This window comes from Oryctolagus cuniculus, chromosome 13 (genome assembly GCF_051225735.1).
Source record: "Oryctolagus cuniculus isolate XC-2025 breed Fujian yellow rabbit chromosome 13, ASM5122573v1, whole genome shotgun sequence".
NCBI classification, from domain to species: domain Eukaryota; kingdom Metazoa; phylum Chordata; class Mammalia; order Lagomorpha; family Leporidae; genus Oryctolagus; species Oryctolagus cuniculus.
The window spans coordinates 26472331-26493518 of NC_142879.1; the positions used below are offsets into that span (position 1 = coordinate 26472331).

Below are 21188 nucleotides of genomic sequence, written 5' to 3' on the forward strand. Positions count from 1 at the left end.
TCTCTCATGTTTTTAATATCTACAGGTATTTGTGTTGATATCTTTCTTTATTTATTTTGAATCATTTTGCCTGGTGCTTTATTTATTTATTTATTTACTTGAAAGTCAGAGTTACACAGAGAGAGAAGGAGAGGTGGAGAGATAGAGAGAAGAAAGGGAGAGAGGTCTTCCATCCACTGGTTTACTCCCCAATTGGCTGCAACGGCTGGAGCTGTGCTGATACAAAGCCAGGAGCTAGGAGCTTCTTCTGGGTCTCCCACGAGGGTGCAGGAGCCCAAGAACCTGGGCCATGTTCTACTCCTTTCCCAGGCCATAGCAGAGATATGGATTGGAAGTGGAGCAGCTATGACCTGAATGAGCTCCCATATGGGATGCTGACACTGTGGGCGGCAGCTTTACCCATTACGCCACAGTGCCTGCCCGATATCTTTATTTTTAATATTGGTAATTTGTATTCTTTTGCTTCTTATCCAGACTAGCTATTTCATCAACTTTATTGATGTTTTCAAATAATCAGCTTTAGTTTCAATAATTTTCTATACTGGTTTCTTGCATAGCAGGTTTTTGAGAGGCAACCATGATTTTTACATGTACCAGTAAGTCATCATCTTTATTGCTGAATACCAGTCCATTATATGAATACACTACAATTTGTTTATCCATTCACTTGTAGAGAGGATTTTGGATTTTTCCAGTTTTGGTTATTTTAAATAAAGCTGCTATGAACATCCGTATATGTCTTCATGGAAGTGGTTTAATTTTTCTTGGGTAAGTGAAGAGGAGTAGAACTGGTGGTTGTATGGTTTTCTGTTCCACTTTATAAAAAGACATTATGTCAAACAGTTTCCAAAGCGGCTGTGCTGCTCTGCATTCCCAACAATGTAAGAGTTCAAGCTCGTCCACATCCTCACTAACATTTGATACTGGAGGTCTTCTTAATTTTAGTAGTTCTAGTGGGTGTTAGTGATATCTCATGTGATTTTAATTATTATTTCTCCCATGACTAATGAGTTAAGCATCTTTTAATGTGCTTGTTAGATATAAGCACATCTTCTTTTGTGACGTGTCTGTTCAGATTGCTTATCAATTTTAAAAAAAGAGTTGTCTGGAATTGTATGATTTTTTATATATTCTGGATATATCTAAGTTGATAAAGTATGTTTAACACTTCCATAGCTTTGGCAGCTCTTGACAAGAGCCTCGGGTGATTACTGATATCATAAAGAGTGTCAATTGTTAAATCAACAACAGGAGTCACTGTGCACTTGCTCCCCATGTAGGACCTCTGTCCTTAATGTGTTGTACTATGAGAATTAACAGTAAAATTGGTCTTCAAACGGTACTTTATACTTCGTGTGTCTGTGTGTGTGCAAACTATTGAAATCTACTTAGTATAGAGTTGATCTTCTGTATATAAAGATAATTAAAAATAAATCTTAATGAAGAATGGGATGGGAGAGGGAATAGGAGATGGGATGGTTTGTGGTTGGGAGGGTGGTTATGGGGGGAAGAACTGCTATAATCCAAAAGTTGTACTTTTGAAATTTGTATTTATTAAATAAAAGTTTTCTATTAAAAAAAATAAATGGAGCAGCTGAAACTTAAACCAGTGTTCATATGGGATGCCAGCGTCGCAGGCTGTGGCATAACCCACTGTACCAGGTCCTGGTTTTCATTTTTTTTTTTTTTTGCATTAAATAAAACATACTTTTATGTAAAAAAATAAAGTATGTTTAACAATATTTTTCTCCCACCCAAGTACTAACCAGGCCTGAACTTGCTTAGCTTCCGAGATCAGATGAGATCGGGCACATTCAGGGTAGCACAGGCTATAGACTCTTTTCATTTTCTTAATGGCAGAAGTTTAAAATTTTAAATCCAATTTAGCAAGCTTTTCTGTTTTTTGTCTTTAAAAGATTTATTTATTTAATTTATTTGGAGAGTGGGAGAGTTGGGGGGGGGAGCAGGGAGAAAGAGAGAATGAATATCTTATATCAGCCAGTTCGCTCTCCAAATGGCCCCAACAGTCAGATCTGGTCCAGGCTGAAGCTAGGAACCAGGAACTCCATCTAGGTCTCCTAGGTGAGTAGGAGGGGCCGTCCCTGAACTACCACCTGCTGCCTTCCCAGGTATATTAGCAGGAAACAGGATAAGGAGCGAGCATCTGGGACTCAGTCCAGCACTGTGATATGGGATGCTGGCATCACGAGCAGAAGCTTAACCGGCTGTACCACAACACCGGCTCTAAATTTTTAGAGGGGGTAGTTGGTATTGCTGTCTTCAAGTCCACTGATCTTTTCTTTAGTAGTGTTTAATTTACTGTTAAGCCCAGTCTAATCAATCTCAAATTCTATATCCATGAAAATTATCCTTCTGAAACAGAGGCAAAATCAGACACCGTCTCTTCAGTTCTTTATCAAGTTGTAAAGTTGCTTCTTTACCTTTCCTTCTCATTATGTTACAGTTTATCTTTAAGTCTTTGATATATTAACAATAGCTGTTTTAAAATTCCAGTCTGTTAGTTCCAACACCTAAATCTATTTTGAGTCTCTTTTCTAACTTACTGAGTGTTCTCTCGGTTATCTGTCTTTGCTTTCCTGGTTCTTTACCTGTCTAGGAATTTCTGGTTGAAGGCCACAACTGTGGATCTGACATTGTTAAGTTCCTGGATTCACTGTATTTAAAGATGTTAAATTTCGTTTTGGTAGACAGTCAAGTGACCTGTGCATATTCCTGATTCTTTTGAGGCTGACTTAAGCTCTGTTAGCACAGATTTAGAGCAGTCTTTAGCTCAGCTCTACTACTAAAGCCGTGTGACACTTCTGCTGTCCCTCCTGAATATACTGGGTGTTCAATAAGGTTGCTCCAATTCGGCTTGAATTTCAAACATTTCTTAGTCTGAGTAAGTGCTGTTAATTGTTCTGTTTATAACTTCTTGGTAATTATTTTTTGTTGCTTTTTTGCGCAGCCTTGTGGGGTTTCACCTTACATATGAGTAGCGTAGTATTCAGTCAAAAGACAGCCTATGCAGGTGTCTGGAGCTCACTCTCTGGAAAGACTCCTCCCTTCCTGTATTCTGTCCTGGAAATTCCAGCTTTTTCACGTTCTCTGACCCCTGATTTCACTGAGCAAGACCTCCATGTTCTGCTCTGGTTTCTCCTTGCTGAGAGGCAGTGAAGCAGTGCTGCAGTGTAGAGGAATGCAAGGACTGTTATCGAGTTTACCTAATCTGTGTCCCTTCCCTCAGGGATTACATTCTTGAACTGCCTGTTGCCCAGTATCTAGAAACACTTGATTCACATATTGCATCCATGTTTCTAGTTATTTATGTTGAGGGGAAAGTCCAATGTTGCTTACTTATTATGGCAAGAAGCCATCTCCTTATTTTATTAGGCAACAAAAATAAAGGTTAAGTGCAAAGGTATCATGACAGTGAGATTAAGAAGCCAGAGAGGCCGGCGCTGTGGCGCAGTGGGTTAACGCCCTGGCTTGAAGCACCGACATCCCATATGAGCACCGGTTCTAGTCCCGGCTGCTCCACATCTGGTCCAGCTCTTTGCTATGGCCTGGGAGGGCAGTGGAGGATGGCCCAAGTCCTTGGGCCCCTGCACCCGCGTGGGAGACCTGGAGGAAGCTCCTGGCTCCTGGCTTCAGATCAGCACAGCTCTGGCCATTGCGGCCAATTGGGGAGTGAACCATCGGATGGAAGACCTCCTTCTCTCTCTTTCTGCCTCTCCTCTCTTGGTGTAACTCTTTCAAATAAATAAATAAATCTTAAAAAAAAAAAAAAAAAAAGAAGCCAGAATAAAAGAAAATAATCATCAAGCATTTCAAACTATATTTTCTGGATAATCACACAAAAAGTAGGTATGCGGTAGATAACAATTTCTGTAACTTTCTTAGCCTGTATTTACTAAACATACTGGCTTGGGCACTATATTAGTTCCCAGATATGTAAAGTTGAGTAAGACAAGGTACCTTTCGCAAAACCTTCTAGGTTACGAAAGATAGATTTTTATAAAAACTATAGTAGAAGAGTCAACATAGCTATACCTCCACGGAACAATTCTGGACATGCCTCATCCTCCTGAATTGTTGTTTTAGGTCCTTCATTTGGAAGGCACAGAAGCACACAACATCTAGAGCAGAAGATTCGGAAGGAATATGCCGCTTCCAGTTATACACTAAAGAGACTCAAAGCACTCTCATTCAAGGTACAAGTTTCTTTCCCAATTTGTTATCTCTACAAAGAACAGAGGTTGGGAATGGGTTTTGGGGATGCAGAAACGTGGAAAGGGTGTTAGGAAGTGGAGAGGTTAATAGAGAAGGAGAGAGCATGTGTCAGCTGACAGTCCCCTACATTCCACACCTGACAGTGTGCTTACTTCTCTGCTAAACAGCCGGCCAGGCATTTGTCATGGTACTTGAGCCCCTTGGTAGATTTTTTTTTTCAGCAGAGCAAAAAGCTTGGGACACCCACAACTCAAACTGGAGAGTTTGGGTTCAAGTTGCAGCTTCTAATTCCAATTTCCTGCTAATGTGCCCCTTGTGAGGCAGCAGGTGATGGCTCAAGTACTTGGGTCCCTGCCACCCACATTGGAGACCTAAACTGAGTTCCTGGCTCCTGGCTGTGGCTGGCCCAGCTTCAGCTGTGAGGGCATTTAGAGAGTAAATCAGTAAGTGGAAGATGTTTCTCTCTCTCTCTCTCTCTCTCTCTCTCTCTGCATCTGCCTAATAAGTAAATAAATAAATAATTTTTAAAAGATTTATTTATTTACTTTGCAAGCAGAGAGAGAGAGAGGGAGAGAGAGATATGGATAGACAGATTCCATCACATGGCCAGCAATAGCCAGGAGCCTGGAAATCTGTCCAGGTCTCCTACGTGGGTGGCAACAGCCCAAGTACCCGGACCATCCTCCACTGTTTTCCCAGGTGTATTAACAGGGAGCTGTATCAGAGGTGCAGCAGCCAAGACTCAAACAAGCGTTCATATGAAATGCTGGTATTGTTGCAGGTGGAGGTTTAACCCACGGTGTCACAACACCAGCCACCATGATCAAAAAAACAAAAAGCAAAAAAACACCACTACCTGATGCCTCCCAGGATATATATCAGCAGGAAGCCAGAATCGGACACAGTGCTGGGACTCAAACTCAGCCAGGTATTCTAATATGGCCTGTGGCTTCCCAAACTGCATCTTAACTGTGTTTCAGCTGTGCCAAACGCCTGCCCTGAAAGTGTTTTATAATGTACAGCATTCGAAGAATTACCTTGCTGACTCTGGATCCAAAATCAGGGCTTCTATTGCGTGAGATATCAGTAAACAGCTCTGTTGCTGTCTGGATTAATGTTCAGGTTAAGAAATCCATTATAGTTGTTTCGTTATCTAAATATTAAATGCGCCTAGATGAGGATCACACTTCTAGTGAAAGCAATCATAACATTATCAGCTCAAAAAGTCTGGGGCTCTGTTTTTCCTTTGTACATATTGTATGTGATATTCCAGGAAAGGTACACTTCAGAGGATGCATAATGTGGCACAGGGACCATGATGCCATCACAGAAATTCCACTTTTATCTGTCTTACGTATACTTCATAAGAAACATCCAAGCAAGTAAGAAAGGCTTCATTGGTAAAAATTAAAAAAAAAAAAAAAAAAAAAAAAGGCCTTTATCCCAGGGTTTGGGGTCTGCCAAACCTCCTGAGATTATACACAGACTTCGGATGTGTGTACATATGTGAATGCAATCTGTAGGGCAGAGGGTCTTAATCCTTTTTCTTTGCTCAAAAATGATCTGCAGTTGCTAAGAAGAAAATATGGAGAACTTAGAAAAAAGTTTAGGGGACAAACTGAACCGATGACTGGTAAAGGTGATGCTGACGAGGCCCGTCAGCCATGAAGAAGGACTGGCTGGGACACACAAAATGTTCTCTGGTGGGGAGACGTACAGTAGTGCCATCCAGGGCAGCTTATGAGAGCAAGAGGGGGGCGACAATGGGAGGATGCAGGCTCGTGGAGGTGGAGAAAGCCCACCATTGAGTCACTATGTTCTTAAAGCCTGGTGAAATTTTAAAAAGCAAAATCATTCTGCTAATACTAAATTTCAAAGGGAGAATTACTAATTGTAAGAAATCTGTTGGGTTACCTCACGTATATTTTACAGTTAAGCGTATTTGAAGTATTTCATCTACATCTAAACGAATACTTCCAAAGCATTTTCAGAAATACACCCAAGGGGAAAAAAGAAAAGGAAAGAAGGGAACACACTGCTTAGGATACAGTTCCACATTCCGCAAAGTTGCCGAGTCAGCATCAAAAGAGGCCTGATACAGATCCCCATATCGGGAAGCAAGGCTTCGAAATTCTTCCATGGACTGTTTCATCTATAAAGCATGGAAAAACACCAATTACAGCAAACATTACTGTTACTGTCTAAACAACCCCAAAAATCAGAACACAAAAAAAACCCATTCCCAAACAATAAAAAAATTGAACTCTTCATTGTCATTCCATTTTCATCAACTTTGTTAAGACCAACAAGGATAGCAGATGGCTTATATTTTATTTTATTTTTAAGAACTTACAAGTTCTTCTAAATAATTCATATGCTATAACCACGCCCAACTTTCTTTAAAATGTCCTTAGTATACACAAATATGTAACAACCCTGAGATATCAACAACTTTGTTGCTATAATAACAGCCTATTTTTGAGTTAAGCATTTGACACTTAGTGTCTAAGTCAAACCACTGATTTTAAATCTCTGAACTTTTAATTTCACAATGGACTCCAAAAGCTTCTAAAGTATAAATAAGAATTCTACTAAAAATAAAATGAAGACATGCCTGATTGGAGATTCGACCACACCTCTGAAGGTCATTTCCTAAGGTCACGGCAATTGTTGTGGCGATTGCAGGTGGAGGACTTGTCTTCAGGCTATTGCAAGTACAGATGAGTTGGGAGAAGGCTTGCAGAAGGTCAATCCTGACTTTCACAAATTCGCACTGAAAACTTAAAGGATTCAGTGGTGTACTAGCAGCCTGAAGAAGGAAAAGAGAAAAAACTTAAGAACAAGTACACATAAGAAGACGACAGGGAGGCGTCACGCACAACTGACCCTCTGTATTCTGCATACATGGATTCAACCATTGTTTAAAAAGCATATTGCCTTAAAGCTACCTTCTTTCACTGCTTTAGAAAGCACAGAGAGGCCACCATGCAAGAATGGGTCTTAACATAGAAATAAGCTTCACTGAGGACAGAGGTGAGTTAGGAGTACGTCTTGGATGGCAAAGAGCAGCATTAGCTTGGCAGAGACAAGGAAGCAGGCAAGCCATCAGGTGCAGAGGACTAAAACCTTCCACTCACGGGGCTGGCGCTGTGGCACAGTGGGTTAAAGCCATGGCCTGCAGCACTGGCATCCCATATGGGTGCCAGCTCATGTCCCGGCTGCTCCACTTCCACTCCACTTCTCTGCTATGGCCTGGGAAAGCAGTAGAAGATGGCCCAAGTCCGTGAGCCCCTGAACCCATGTGGGAGACCCAGAAGAAGCTCCTGGTTCCGGATCAGCTCAGCTCTGGCCGTTGCAGTCATTTGGGGAGTGAACCAGCGGATGGAAGACCTCTCTCTCTCTGGCTCTACCTCTCTCTGTAACTCTGCCTTTCAAATAAATAAAATATATCTTAAAAAAAAAAAAAACCAAAAAACATTCCACTCTTTAGCACTGACCTAGTGGAGAAAAAAAGTACATACTAAAAATGTTAATTTAACAATAAATGGAGGCACGGTGAAGTTAATTTTCCTCTATGACACGATCTGCTTAAAACTTGCTGATGCTGTATCTCACACCATTCCTTTAGCACTTGTCAAGAATGTGATTCTGGGGTCCCAGGGGTAAATTACAATATTATCCATTTGGCCAAGTACCATATACTGACTTCAGTGTAGTTGTTTCTATTAGTAAGTGTCCAATAGTTTTATTATTTGGTAACATTCATATTTTCCTGTACAAAATAGGCCACTCCTTGCATCCTTTGTAAGAATGGACACTCGAGGCAGGCACTGCAGTGTAGTGGGTAAAGCCGCCGCCTGCTGTGCTGGCATCCCATATGAGCACAAGTTCAAGTCCCTCTGCTCCATTTCTGATCCAGCACTCTGCTATGGCCTGGGAAAGCAGTGGAAGATGGCCCAAGTCCTTGGGCCCCTGCACCCGTGTGGGAGACCTGGAAGAAGCTCCTGGCTCCTCGCTTCAGATTGGCTCAGCTCTGGCTGTTGTGGCCAATCGGAGAGTGAACCAAAGGATAGAAGACCTTTCTCTTTCTCTGCCTCTCCTCTCTCGTGTAACTCTTTCAAATAAATAAATAAATCTTTTTAAAAAAAAGAATGGACACTTGCCTTAATGTCAAAAAGCTTTTGAAAGGTTTTATATAAGTAGGGGTAATAATTACACTCAATATATTTAATTGTGTGGTGCCCAACCTTTGGGATATTTTGCTCTTATTATGAAAGAGTACAGCTTAAGATATTAAAAGATTATTTCAGCTGTTTTAAATTTCTTAGATAATATTTGGTTGCTCTTACAGGAAAATAAATCCCACCTACCTCCTTTGCCCTTTGAGCTCCTATCTGCTATCTTTAACTGACTGCTTGTCAGCAACTGAAGACGGAACAGGGTACAAGTAAGTTTATATGATAATGATATTTAAATAAAGTAGAGACCATCTTACCAGACAAAAAACATTGGCATTAGTGTTCCGAACTGCATTATAAAACAGAAAGGCAGGAGCTGGCGCCATGGCTCACTTGGCTAATCCTCTGCCTGCGGCACTGGCATCCCATATGGGTGCTGGGTTCTAGTCCCGGTTGCTCCTCTTCCAGTCCAGCTCTCTGCTGTGGCCCAGGAGGCAGAGGAAGATGGCCCAAGTGCTTGGGCCCCTGCACCTGCATGGGAGACCAGGAGGAATCACCTGGCTCCTGGCTTCGGATCGGCACAGTGCCGACTGTAGCAGCCATTTGAGGGGTGAACCCACAGAAGGAAGACCCTTCTCTCTCTCTCACTGTCTAACTCTATACCTATCCAAAAACAACAACAACAACAACAACCAAAAAAACTGAAAGAGAAGCAAGATGTGGTTGTAATGAGGGAGATTTGCCACTACTCTGGACTGATTTCTGACTACCAAGAAACATTAGATCAATGATCTAAGAGAAACTTAAAGTGTTTATGCCATTTGGAGCTTATTATATTAGAGGTAAGCAATGTTAGATATACACGCATGTTCAAAAAGGATACAGAGAAGATAGCTCTGTCATAAAGGGCAAAGACTTTAAAAGGCAACATTGTCCAAAAAAAATGGGAGATGTATAGGAAATAAAATGTAGACCATGCAAGTATGAATAGTGTCAAGGAGAAACAACAGGTATAAAATTTACTATTTTTTACACAGTGACTAAAGCTTAAACAGAGGCTGAGTTTGAAGATCAGCAGATACACCAAGTATCGTGTATAACCAAAATGACCCAAAAATTCCTCAGAAGACTTCCTGTTAGTTCAACACAGCCAGATGAAGGAAGAGCAAGCTCTGAGTTCTCACCTAATATCCATTCTGGGAATAATATAACTGAGGAGTGGCTGGCAGGATGCCCCTCTATTTAAATTGTTACTTCCCTTCCCAGTTATTAAATTACTTTTTTCTTCATGTGTTTTTTTGGCTAGAGATATATAGCTAAATGTGTGTTAGACATATATATATAGCAGAACATCACTGAATTGTGATTTGTAGTACATACCCTACTTTCTAAATGGAGCTAGTTAAAGAAATCCTTGTGAAGAAATCCACTTGATAAACTTGGTTAAAACCTATCTGTAACTACCCAGTGAATGCACACACCATCTTCACCAACTTCAAGTGTACGTTTAGCCGTACCTCGACGACTCACACTGCTTTAAGAGCTTTCCAAAACGCTGTCATCCGGTAGAACTGAATCTACACTCATAAACCAACCACCCCATCGTGACCACCACTCTATCCTGTTTCTATGAACCTGTCTCCTTAGCCAAGATTAAGGCAATGTGAACTAGATTAAACCAGCTCTCCTGCTAAGAGCAACTAGGAAAACAGAACAGAATGTTAAAAAAAAAAATCTATTTGAAATACACTAGGGCAGCAAGTTTTCCTGGAGACAAAATCATGAAGAGAAAGAAAATCCAAGGAGGTAAGACTGACATCTGGTGACACTTCCCTGCTTGACATATGTTAATTTGAAAACTGCTGCTGGCTGGCTCAAAAGCTGAGCAGCCTTCCACGTCTCCTAAGACTAGAGGAAGAGCTATGGACAGCATCTAAGACTTCCTGTTGTAATCCCAAAGGGCTACAGCCTAGGAGTTAAAAAAAACTCCAGATTACACTGGCCTTCACCATGACAGAAGCCTGGGTTCCAATCAGCTCAGTCTTTGTCAGGGTTAAGTGATCCATTCTTGACCTAAGTGCTTGTCTTTCAAAAGCAGAGACGCGGCGGGCATTTGTCCTAGCAGTCAAGACACTTGGTTGGGACACCTGCATTCCATATTGCCATATCTGGGCTCAAACTCTGGCTCCACCCCCAATTCCAGCACTATTACTAATGCACAACCTGGGAGGCAGTCGATGATGGCTCAAGTACTTGGGTCCCCGTCACCTGCATGGGAGACCTGGATTGAATTTAGGCTCCCAGCTTTGGCCTGATTTAGGCCAGCTGATCAGGCACTGGGGAGCTCACTCTGTCTCTCCACTTCTCAAATAGAATGAATAAATAAATAAACATTTCAAAGTAAAGACAGACAATTGAAGGCTGCAGGTGATGCAATCACCAACATTTCCCATATATACTGTCCAGAAATCTTAACACAAAACAAGAAAAAGCATACAAAAAGAAAACTCCCCAAACCAAGAGGGAACAAAGGTCAGTCATAAACCACAATAGATCCGGATAACAGAGAGGAATTTTAAAATAACTATGATTAATATGCTAAAGATATTAAATGACAAGACAGAGAAACCTGGCTAAGAACTGGAAAATATATAAAATAACCAAATGGAAATTCCTGAACAAAAAAAACATAACAAATGAATTTAAGAGCACAACGAGTGTGTTTGGCTAGAGACTAAACACACTGGAAGAGAGAATTACTGAACTAGAAGACAAGTCAGAAGAAAACAGAACGAAGTCTGGAGAGAGAAAAAGTTGGAAAATGTAGAAAAAAATGTGAAATATATGAGATGTAGTACAAATGATTAACATGGGTGTATTTGATCAACATGAAAAAGGGACAAAAGAAGAGATAAGAGCCAAATGTTCCAAAACTGGTAAGTCATCAACTTATGATGCAAGGAACAAAAGAACTCCTCCCCTCAAGTAAAAAAATAAAAAACTATTTACACATACTACTGGTGATAGTTTGAATTAATTGGAACCCATCATGGGCAACTGACTGGCAGAACTTACTAAAGTTGAACCTAAGCATGACCTATGAAAAATTATTATATTCCAGAATAAATGCACACCACTGATACCCAAAGATGTGTGTAACAATGTTCTTAATGGAAGTATTCTTAATAAAGTGGAAATAATCCAAATGTTCAACAATAAATAAAGAACAGATCTGGGGCTAGTGCTATGGCCTAGTAGGCTAAGCCTAACACCAGCGGCACCGGCATCCCATATGGGCACTGGTTCATGTCCCAGCTGCTTCTCTTCCAGTCCAGCTCTCTACTACGGTCTGGGAATGCAGAGGAAGACGGCCCAAGTCCTTGGACTCCTGCACCCATGTGGGAGACTTGGAAGAAGCTCCTAGCTCCTGGCTTTGGATAGGCCCAGCTCCAGCCATTGTGGTCATTTCAGGAGTGAACCAGCGGACTGAAGACCTTTCTCTCTGTCTCTCCCTTTCTATCCCTGTAACTCTACAACTCAAAATAAATAAATAAAATCTTAAAAAAAAAAACCAAAAAACCGGATTTGTAGCCATCATCTAATGGAATACCATACAGCAAGGAAAATGAACAAATGGCTACAGTATAAAAGAAAAACATATATGAATCATACAAACATAATGCTGACCAAAGCCAGAATCAGAATAAAACTACAAAATGTCTTGAAACCATAAATAATGAAGATCAATGTCATATACTATGTTACAATTAAGAATTGCTATTCAGCAACCATTTTTAAAAAACAAGAAAAAACCCATTTATTAGAATTTGCATCTCATTTAACTCACAAAAGATTAGTATTCAGATTATATAAAGAACTCTTACAAATCAGAAATAAAAGACAAACTCAGAGGAAAATAAACAAAAATCCTCGGCAGAAATTTTACAAAAAAAAAACAAAAACAAAAACAAGAAACATACATGGCCAAAATGAAACCAATTAATCATATTAGTAATCTGGGAAAAAGCCAATCAAACTCTAGATAAGGGGGGAAATGCAGAGCAACAGAAACCCTGACAAACTGTTGGGATGATTACAAATTTATAAAACAACTTAGGAAAATATCCTGATATTAGCTAGTTAATTTGAAGATGCACATAATCCATGCAATTCTACTTTTAGGTCATATCTCAGAGGCATCTTTGAACAGGGGCAGGTATGCTCTTAGCAATTCAGGGGTTCAGCATCTCTGGCCGCTGACCATTACAGCCAGCAGCAACACAGCCACATGTTGCATAATGAAGTTTCCACATGTTTCCATCAATGGCAGACCACATATGCGATAGGGGTCCCACTGGACTACATCACCCAGATGACATCATAACCAGCTTAGTTTGTGTGAGTACACCCTGAGATGTTCCCACAATGAAATTGCATAATGATGAAGTTCCCAGAACAGAATCTACCACTAATAGATGGACAACTGTACTTCCTAAACGTCTATCACTGTATACAGTAATATCCCTATACACTTCCAAATTGAAGCAAGGGGCAGATACACAACTCTGATGGAGGTCAGCACTATTGACATTTTCCATGGAATAATTCTTTGTGGAGGGGAGCTGGTTCTGGACATTATAGCATGCTTAGCAGCACTGCTGGCTTTTGTGTACTAAAAACCAGCAACACCTTCTCAAGGTGTGATAACCACAACAGGCTCCAGACATTGTCAAATATAAAACTTTTGCATAAGTGTATCAAAAGATATCTGGAGGAACATTTAGACTAGTACCATAAATAACAGCAAAACGCATGGAAAAATCAAAGTGTTTAACACTGGAATGTGAAAATAAACTGATATATATTCATATGATGCAAAAGTATATAGCAGGGAAACTGACCCACAGTTCTACACAACAAGTCTTGGGGCCGGTGTTGTGGTGTAGCACGGTAAAGCCATCACCCAGGCTGCCAACATCCCATTCAGCAGAAGATGGCCCAAGTGCTTGGGTCTCTGCCACTCATGTGGAAGACCTGGAAGAGGCTCCTGGCTCCTGGCTTCAGCTTGGCTCAGGCTTGGCCACTGTGGCCACCTGGGGAGTGAACCAGCAGATAAAAGACTTCACTTTCTCTCTCTCTTCCCACCTCTCTCTGTAACTCTTACTTTCAAATAAGTAAATAAATCTTTAAAAAGACAAATGGCCTGGGGAAGCAGCAGAAGATGGCCCAAGTCCCTGAGCCCCTGCCACCCATATGGGAGACCCAGATGCGGCTCCTGGCTTCAGCCTGATCCAGCCCCAGCTGTTGTGGTCATTCAGGGGTAAATCAGCAGATGGAAGATATCTCTCTCTGTGTCTCTCCCCCTCTTTTTGTAATGCTGCCTTTCAAATAAATAAAATACCTATTTTTTTAAAAAAAAGATAAATCGTAGTAACATAATTTAGGTTAAGTTCTACCAACAGGCACAAGCTTAGAAGAGGATCCTGAGTCCTAGTGATAGCTAGGACTGACCCTGGCATACACCCTGAATGCAGCCTTGTGACACCATGAACAGAGGACTCAATTGAGCCGTGTCTGGATTTCTGAGCCACAGACACTGAAATAATAAATGAGTATTGTTTAAGATATTACATTTGTAGTAATTCATTGTACAGCACAGAAAGCTAATACAAACATACTTTTTATTCTTAGGAAGCAAGGCAACTCATCACTGTAGGAAATCAAACATCTAATGTTGCTATAGGGTCTCCATAAGCACAGAGTGTTCTATTTCTCTTGTTTAGTTTGGCTGATGCGGGTAAAAGGCATGACCTTCATACAATCTAAGGTGTGAATCATTCATGCCAAAAACTAACAGCTCATGAGCATATCCACTCAGCAACTGTCAGATCCATATCTGTCAAATGAACAGTTTTTTTTTTTTTCTAGATTTATTTTATTTATTTGAAAGACAGAGTTACAGAGAGAGGCAGAGAGAGAGAGGTCTTCTATCCACTGGTTCACTTCCCAGATGGCTGCAACGGCAACGGCTGGAGCTGCACTGATCTGAAGTCAGGAGCCAAGAGCTTCTTCCGGGTCTCCCACGTGGGTGTGCAGGGGTCCAAGGGCTAGGGGCATCTTCTACTGCTTTCCCAGGCCATAGTAGAGAGCTGGATCGGAAGAGGAGCAGCTGGGACTAGAACCGGCGCCTGTATGGGATCCCAGCACTTCAGGCCAGCGCTTTAACCTACTGAGCCATAGCGCCAGCCCCAAGTGAACAGATTTTTAAAGAATTCTCAGGGGCTGGCACTGTGGCTTAGTGGGCTGAAGCCATGGCTTACAGTGCCAGCATCCTATATGGGTGCTGGTTCCAGTCTCAGCTGCTCCACTTCTGTTCCAGCTCCCTGCTAATGCACCTGGGAAGGCAGAGGAGGATGGTCCAAGTCCTTGAGCCCCTGCACCCACATGGGAGACCTGGAAGAGGCTCCTAGCTCTTGGCTTCAGTCTGGCCTAGTCCTGGCTGTTGTGGCCACTTGGGGAGTAAACCAGTGGACAGAATACCTCTCTCCCTCTCTCTCTTTGTAACTCTGCCTTTCAAATAAATAAATAAATCTTTAAAAAGAGAAAAAAAAATCCTCAATAAACTGACAACATACTCAGAACTGCGGGCAGATCCCAATGACCATGAGGATCTTATGGCCTGCCCTTTCTAGGTTACTCTCAAGTGGAGAACCACTTCCTATCTTTTTCCCTACTCTTGTTCTCAAAGCCCAGTGTTTGCACACAGCAAGTGCATACAATCTGCTGATTTAAGAAAAAAAAATGTCATTTCAAAAGGAGAAAATCTAAGGCCCAATGATCTACCTAGGGTCATATGGTGTTATCAAGCAGGAAAGAGACTAAGGCCAAGGTTTCCTGTCTGTTAATCAAGTGCTTTCTTCGTATGTCAGAATTCAGTCCTTAATCACTTTCAAGCCTCATTAAATACACACTATCACACAAATCATTAGGAAGGTATTAGATATTCAAGAGTTTTTCAGAAACTGAACTCCAACTATCTCACTTGTGTGCCTATTCCACAGTTCTTACTATTCACTGTACTGAATGATTAATAATTTTCTGCTCCCCATAAACTAGAAAATGAAATTACTTCATTGATTTGAACCAACCAATAATTGCATCTTTAATTTTCTGAGCTATTTATCAGCCTGATATCGGCAGCAACAATCTCTTCCCGGAATAATCAAGAGGAAAGAATCAAGACAGACAATGCTACCCTTTAAAGTGGAGAAGAGCCTGTCTGTACTCCTGTTTTAGACAGTTACCAATCAATCCTAGCAAACAAATCACATTTCAACAAATATGCAAATCACAGCATTCTAATATTGTCTCTTTTGTGACATCTGTTTTGGCTCCATCTCGATACATACAATTTTTAAAGCTGTGTGACTACACTTAAAAATGTTTAAGTATACTTTAACTATACTTAAAAAATGTTTACTGTTGATTATATAAAACCTCTTTACTTTTAAGGGTCAAAAAACCCTTGTACTGATACAGAAAATGCTCATTTTTAGATGATGGGTTTTTACTTAGGAGTTGAATTTCAAAGAAACATACAAAATGTTAAAAGGTCTGTCCTCTTTACAACCTTTTACTTTTTTGGCAGAGAAAATAACAACTGTATGTGGCCAATGGTTAATTTGGAATAGTCTACCTCAGGGGGGTAAAAAGTATACATCCAATCTCAGAAGTAATCCTTGACTCTATTTGAGTAAATGCCAGCATGAGATAAGGGCAGGGTTTCTGTGTGATGGTGACATTGACCCCGGCTAGGATCTCACTAAGATTTGGAGAGGTGGGATCTGATTTCCTCACACTTATCCTTTCTGCACAGATTCAGCAATCCTCTTTCCATGTGGTCCCCAGTGTGTTATAAAAAACAGAATGATAGACTTTCATCAATCTATGAATGTTAAAAAGAGGGGAGAACTAAGGCTTGCTTTCCTATTCATTACTATTCATTATTTTGATATCAGCAGGTAATTCTCAAGGTAGTTAAAAATAGGACAATCCAAAAAGAGAAGGGAGAGAATGCTCGCGCACGTCTCATCACCAACGGAGAATTCAGAGGACTTACTGTTAAGGAAGCAATCCCTTTGTGGTAGAATTTTAAAGACTCAGCAATGCAAGAAAGTGCTGAGCTATAATTCTCCTCTTCCAACCCAGTGAGACACTGTTCTGCATGTGAGAACTCCTTCAAACTATTCAGCCAAAAGTAGAAGTGTTCTGAGGCGACCTGAGTCAGCAAACTCTGATAAAGCTCTCTGGCCATATCGTGATTACCCTAAAAAAAAAGAAGACGGGGCACATGGTGAGGGTCTCATATTTGAAAGAGCTGATGCAGCAGCTAAAAAAAACACACCCAAACCTCATCTTCACATTATGTAATCCTGTGAGTCTCACTCTCAGTATTTCTTCTCAGAAAATATGCTGAGCTGCTCTTATGTAACACAACGCCTGAGGTTCTCTACTCGAACCGTTCCAAGGAGAAAACAGATGGAATTCACTACAACTCACATCTAGAATTTCAGTCCAAAATATAGGCAGTATACTTCCTGTACTTCATTCTGGGTAAGCTATTTTGTGGGGTGAAGGGAACCCCAGGAGGAAACGTGAATGCTATCTAATTCCTGGAGGCCAGGGATGCCCAATGCCCTGCAATGCTTGGATGCGTGGGACCGTTTGGGGTAATGAAAGACTTGTCAACAGCACTGCTCTCTCCATTTGAGAAATAATGTAAAATTCAGAAGATGCGCTTCAATCACCTAGAGTAATCCTTATAACATTTTGTTCTCTTGACTTAGCCCTGAGTATTTCTGTGTTAAAAACTCTGTATTTCTTCTCAAATTAAATTAATAAAAATTGTTGGACTTGCCATATGGCTGAGAAGAGTACAACACATTGGAACTTTATTCCACTTAAGAACAATAGGTGGGGAAGAGAAAAGGAAGAAAATGAAATGTACTCATGGATAAAGATGGATGGTGGGAGGAGGCCTTGGTTGTGACAGTACAAGGCAAAATCAAAGTGACACTAATAATCTATGGTCAGAAAGAGCTTGGGTCTTAACTTCTTCCTAACACTGACATATGCCAGCAATACATACACCATCATTTTAAAAATGATTTTAAAAATCATTTCTCTCATCGTTTAAATCCTTGACTAAAAAGTACTTCCTATTTTCAGATGTGACTATGATCTAAGAGCATGACCTGCCACGCCCACCACCCCAGTTCATGTTGAAGGGAGTACATACCATTCGGGAAGCCTGTCTGGCAATCCGGTACACAGTCCAGCCATTGGAGACACTTTCAAGCTGCTGCTTAATCACTGCCTTTACTTCAGCAGACAATGCTTTCTGACTGGCAACAAAAATTACAGTAGCCAAACTCACCTAACAGCGGGCAAGAAGTAAGAAAGCCAAGAGAATTACGTAAGTGTATTCAACGTCACAGGTAACCTACCCAAAGGGAGAAAAATTAATTCGAACTCATTTAAAAATAACAAAATTTGTTTTCTACTGATATAAGAATAAATGAGAGATATACTTACAACAACAGGCAAAATGCAAAAGATTACATATAGTATAACATTTACATAAAGTTAAAAATATGTAAAATAATTCTACATATACATGGATAATAAAAGTATACAACATAAGGGAATAATTCCAAATTTAGAATGGGGTTACTTCTCAAAGAAGGGAGAAGATGCTAACAGGGAGGGACACAGTGGGTTTCAATTGTATTAGCAACACTTTCTTCATTTTTTTTTTTTTTTTTTTGACAGGCAGATTTAGACAGTGAGAGAGAGACAGAGAGAGAGGTCTTCCTTTCGGTTGGTTCACCCCCCAAATGGCTGCTACGTGCTTTCTCCTGGTCTCCCATGCGGGTGCAGGGCCCAAGGACCTGAGCCATCCTCCACTGCACTCCTGGGCCACAGCAAAGAGCTGGACTGGAAGAGGAGCAACAGGGACAGAATCCGGCGCCCTGACCGGGACTAGAACCCGGGGTGCTGGCGCCACAGGCGGAGGATTAGCCTAGTGAGCTGCAGCACCGGCCTAACACTTTCTTCTTAAGTTACATGATGAATGCAAGAGTTCTCACTATATTGTTCCTTGTATTTTTTTTGAACACTGTGTTTCTTAATTAAAATTTTCCTTAAGGTAGTACTAACAAAAAAGGTGAGAAAAGGACATTAATTCAAAATGCCACTTCAATAAAAATAAACTTGGCTAACTGCCTGTTAATATTCCAAAGCTGATACATACAAAGATTCATCCATGTTGTTGATAACCACATGAGATCATTACTAAGAATGTTGCCATTTGCTCATCAGAGTAATCTTTTCTGATAGCATGGGTCAATTTTTTTTTACAATTTTTATTTAATCTGGAGGATTAAATATAGAGCAGCCTTGAATGTATAACTTCTTTAAAAAAATTTTATATTTATTTATTAGAAAGGCAAAGACAAAGAGAGATCTTCCATCTGCTGGTTTGCTTCCCAAAATGTCCACAAGAGCCAACGCAAAGCCAGGAATCCAGAACACAATATAAGTCTCCCACATGGAAGGCAGGACTCCAAGTACTTGAGCCATTTCCTGCCGCCACCCAGAGTGTGCATTAACAGGAAATGGGAGTGGAGGCAGGGCACAAAATCAGGCACTCCTATACAGACACAGCCATCTCAAATGGTGATTTACCTGCTATGCTGAATGCTTGCCTGAATAATTTCATTAAGCTTCTTCCCAGGCCCTAAATTCAAATGAATAGAAGTAATATGGGACGGCCACTTCATAGCTTTCATCTGTCTCACAACTGTTTAGAATACAGTCTAGCCGGCGCTGCGGCTCACTAGGCTAATCCTCTGCCTTGCGGCGCCAGCACACCGGGTTCTAGTCCCGGTCGGGGCGCCGGATTCTGTTCTGGTTGCCCCTCTTCCAGGCCAGCTCTCTGCTGTGGCCAGGGAGTGCAGTGGAGGATGGCTGAAGTCCTTGGGCCCTGCATCCCATGGGAGACCAGGATAAGTACCTGGCTCCTCAGCGCGGTGTGCCAGCCGCGGCGGCCACTGGAGGGTGAACCAACAGCAAAAGGAAGACCTTTCTCTCTCTCACTGTCCACTCTGTAAAAAAAAAAAAAAAAAAAAAGAATACAGTCTACTCTCAGCTTTGGAGAACTTTTTACTAAACATCATTTTACAGAATGCCTAGTTTCTGCTTCTTTCTAATCACCTATCTTTTCCTACCCCTATAGTCTATAAGAGCCTAAATTCGGTTGCAAACAGCTCAACAGCTCTTGTAACAAAAAATAGGAATTTACGGTCATTATTAGCGCTAAATTTTGAACATATTTTCTCAAGTAATTAAATTGCTTTGTATAAGAAAAAAATTTTGAAAGGCAAAGAAAAAGAGAAACAGAAATCTCCCATCTCTTGGTTCACTCCCCAAATGCCTACAACAGCCAAGGCAGGGTCAGGTTGACGTCAGAAGCCCAGAAATTCATCTCAGTCTCCCACGTAGGCGGTAGAGATCCAAGAACTTGAGCCATCCCTGCTGCCTCCCAGGGTACACACAACTAGGAAGCTGGAATCTGACGCAGAGCCAGGCCTTGAACCCAAGACTCCAATGTGAGATGTGGTGTCCCAAACAACACTGTAACTACTGTACCCAATGTCCCACCCTATTTTACTTTTTAAGTAAAATCAAACGGTAGTGTTTACTTCTTAAGGTAACTCCCTCTGGACTAGATCCTAGTCAACCACAGTTAAGTTTTTAAAAGTGGCGCCTCACCAGAAGCTCTTGTTGCTTATCTGTGGCCGATCGCCCGATCACCTTGTAGAGCTCCATGAGGTCCCCGAGCATCCCGTCGCCCAGCACCGGCAGCTGCATGGCAATGGCTGCCAGGCAATGGCACATCAGGATCCGGGCAGCATCCTGAGCACTGTGCAGCTGAGTCAACAAGGTCTCAACCACTGACTGGCTGAGATGGGGCCTGCCCCTGGCCAACTTCACCATACAGTTTAAAGCAATCTGTATAAAAGTAAGAGACTAGTTATAGTGTGAAGGCATTAAATGAAGCTGTAAAGAAAAGAACTTTATACACGTTAACTCAGAAAAACCAATGGAAAGGTTTTTCTTAGGTATAAGATTTTTCTTCAGAAGAAACACCTGATGCACTGAATCTCAAATTAGGATTTGTGAGGTATACTGTGCTTAAAACAAATCAGGGCTGTACAATAACCATTTATTTCAGTCTAAGACTATTAAACAAGTCAGGGCTGCAGGAAGGTACTTCATGAAGTTCAAGGGAAATGGAATCAACAAATACATTTATTTAGCTGCTAAAAAATCTTAAATCTGTTCAAGCTCACGGAAAATGCATTTTATGAAAATACTATGCAAGGATTTCAAATATTTTTTGTATCAAAATAAACTTATTTTTTAAAAGATTTATTTATTTGAAAGGCAGAGATATATATAGAGAAGAACAGAGAGAAATCTTCCATCTGCTCATTCACTCCCAAATGACTGCAATGGCCAGGGCTGGGCCAGGCCAAAGCCAGGAGTCAGGAATTTCTTCCAGGTTTCCCACACAGATGCAGGGGCCAAAACACTTGGGCCATCTTTCACTGCTTTCCCAGGTGCATTAGAAGCAAGCTGGATCAGAAGTGGAGTAGTCGGGATTCAAAATGGCACCCATATGGGATGACAGAACTGAAGGCGGAGGCTTACCCT

At 41.1% G+C, this 21188-nt stretch overlaps 1 protein-coding gene and 1 long non-coding RNA gene across 5 annotated transcripts in view; one reads left to right on the forward strand and one right to left on the reverse strand.

The window, feature by feature from the left end:
• Nucleotides 1–8381, forward strand: part of LOC149122525 (uncharacterized) — a 28730-nt gene extending 20349 nt beyond the window's left edge. For both annotated transcript variants that reach the window (XR_016219608.1, XR_016219607.1), the window contains exons 2-3: nucleotides 4105–4214; nucleotides 8019–8381. This is a non-coding gene — a long non-coding RNA (uncharacterized LOC149122525). The remainder of the gene's footprint in view (nucleotides 1–4104; nucleotides 4215–8018) is intronic.
• INTS7 (integrator complex subunit 7) overlaps nucleotides 1–21188 on the reverse strand; it is an 85669-nt gene that overhangs the window by 12692 nt on the left and 51789 nt on the right. Inside the window, exons 11-16 of one of the 3 annotated variants that reach the window (XM_002717529.6) lie at nucleotides 20244–20483; nucleotides 17710–17847; nucleotides 16531–16737; nucleotides 6848–7042; nucleotides 6282–6385; nucleotides 5271–5339 (exon numbers count right to left, since the gene is read on the reverse strand). In XM_002717529.6, the coding sequence (XP_002717575.1) occupies nucleotides 5271–5339; nucleotides 6282–6385; nucleotides 6848–7042; nucleotides 16531–16737; nucleotides 17710–17847; nucleotides 20244–20483 (953 nt within the window). Of the gene's footprint in view, nucleotides 1–5270; nucleotides 5340–6281; nucleotides 6386–6847; nucleotides 7043–16530; nucleotides 16738–17709; nucleotides 17848–19476; nucleotides 19577–20243; nucleotides 20484–21188 lie in introns of those variants that run through there. The other 2 variants (XM_017347801.4, XM_089312150.1) reach the window with 2 other exon arrangements.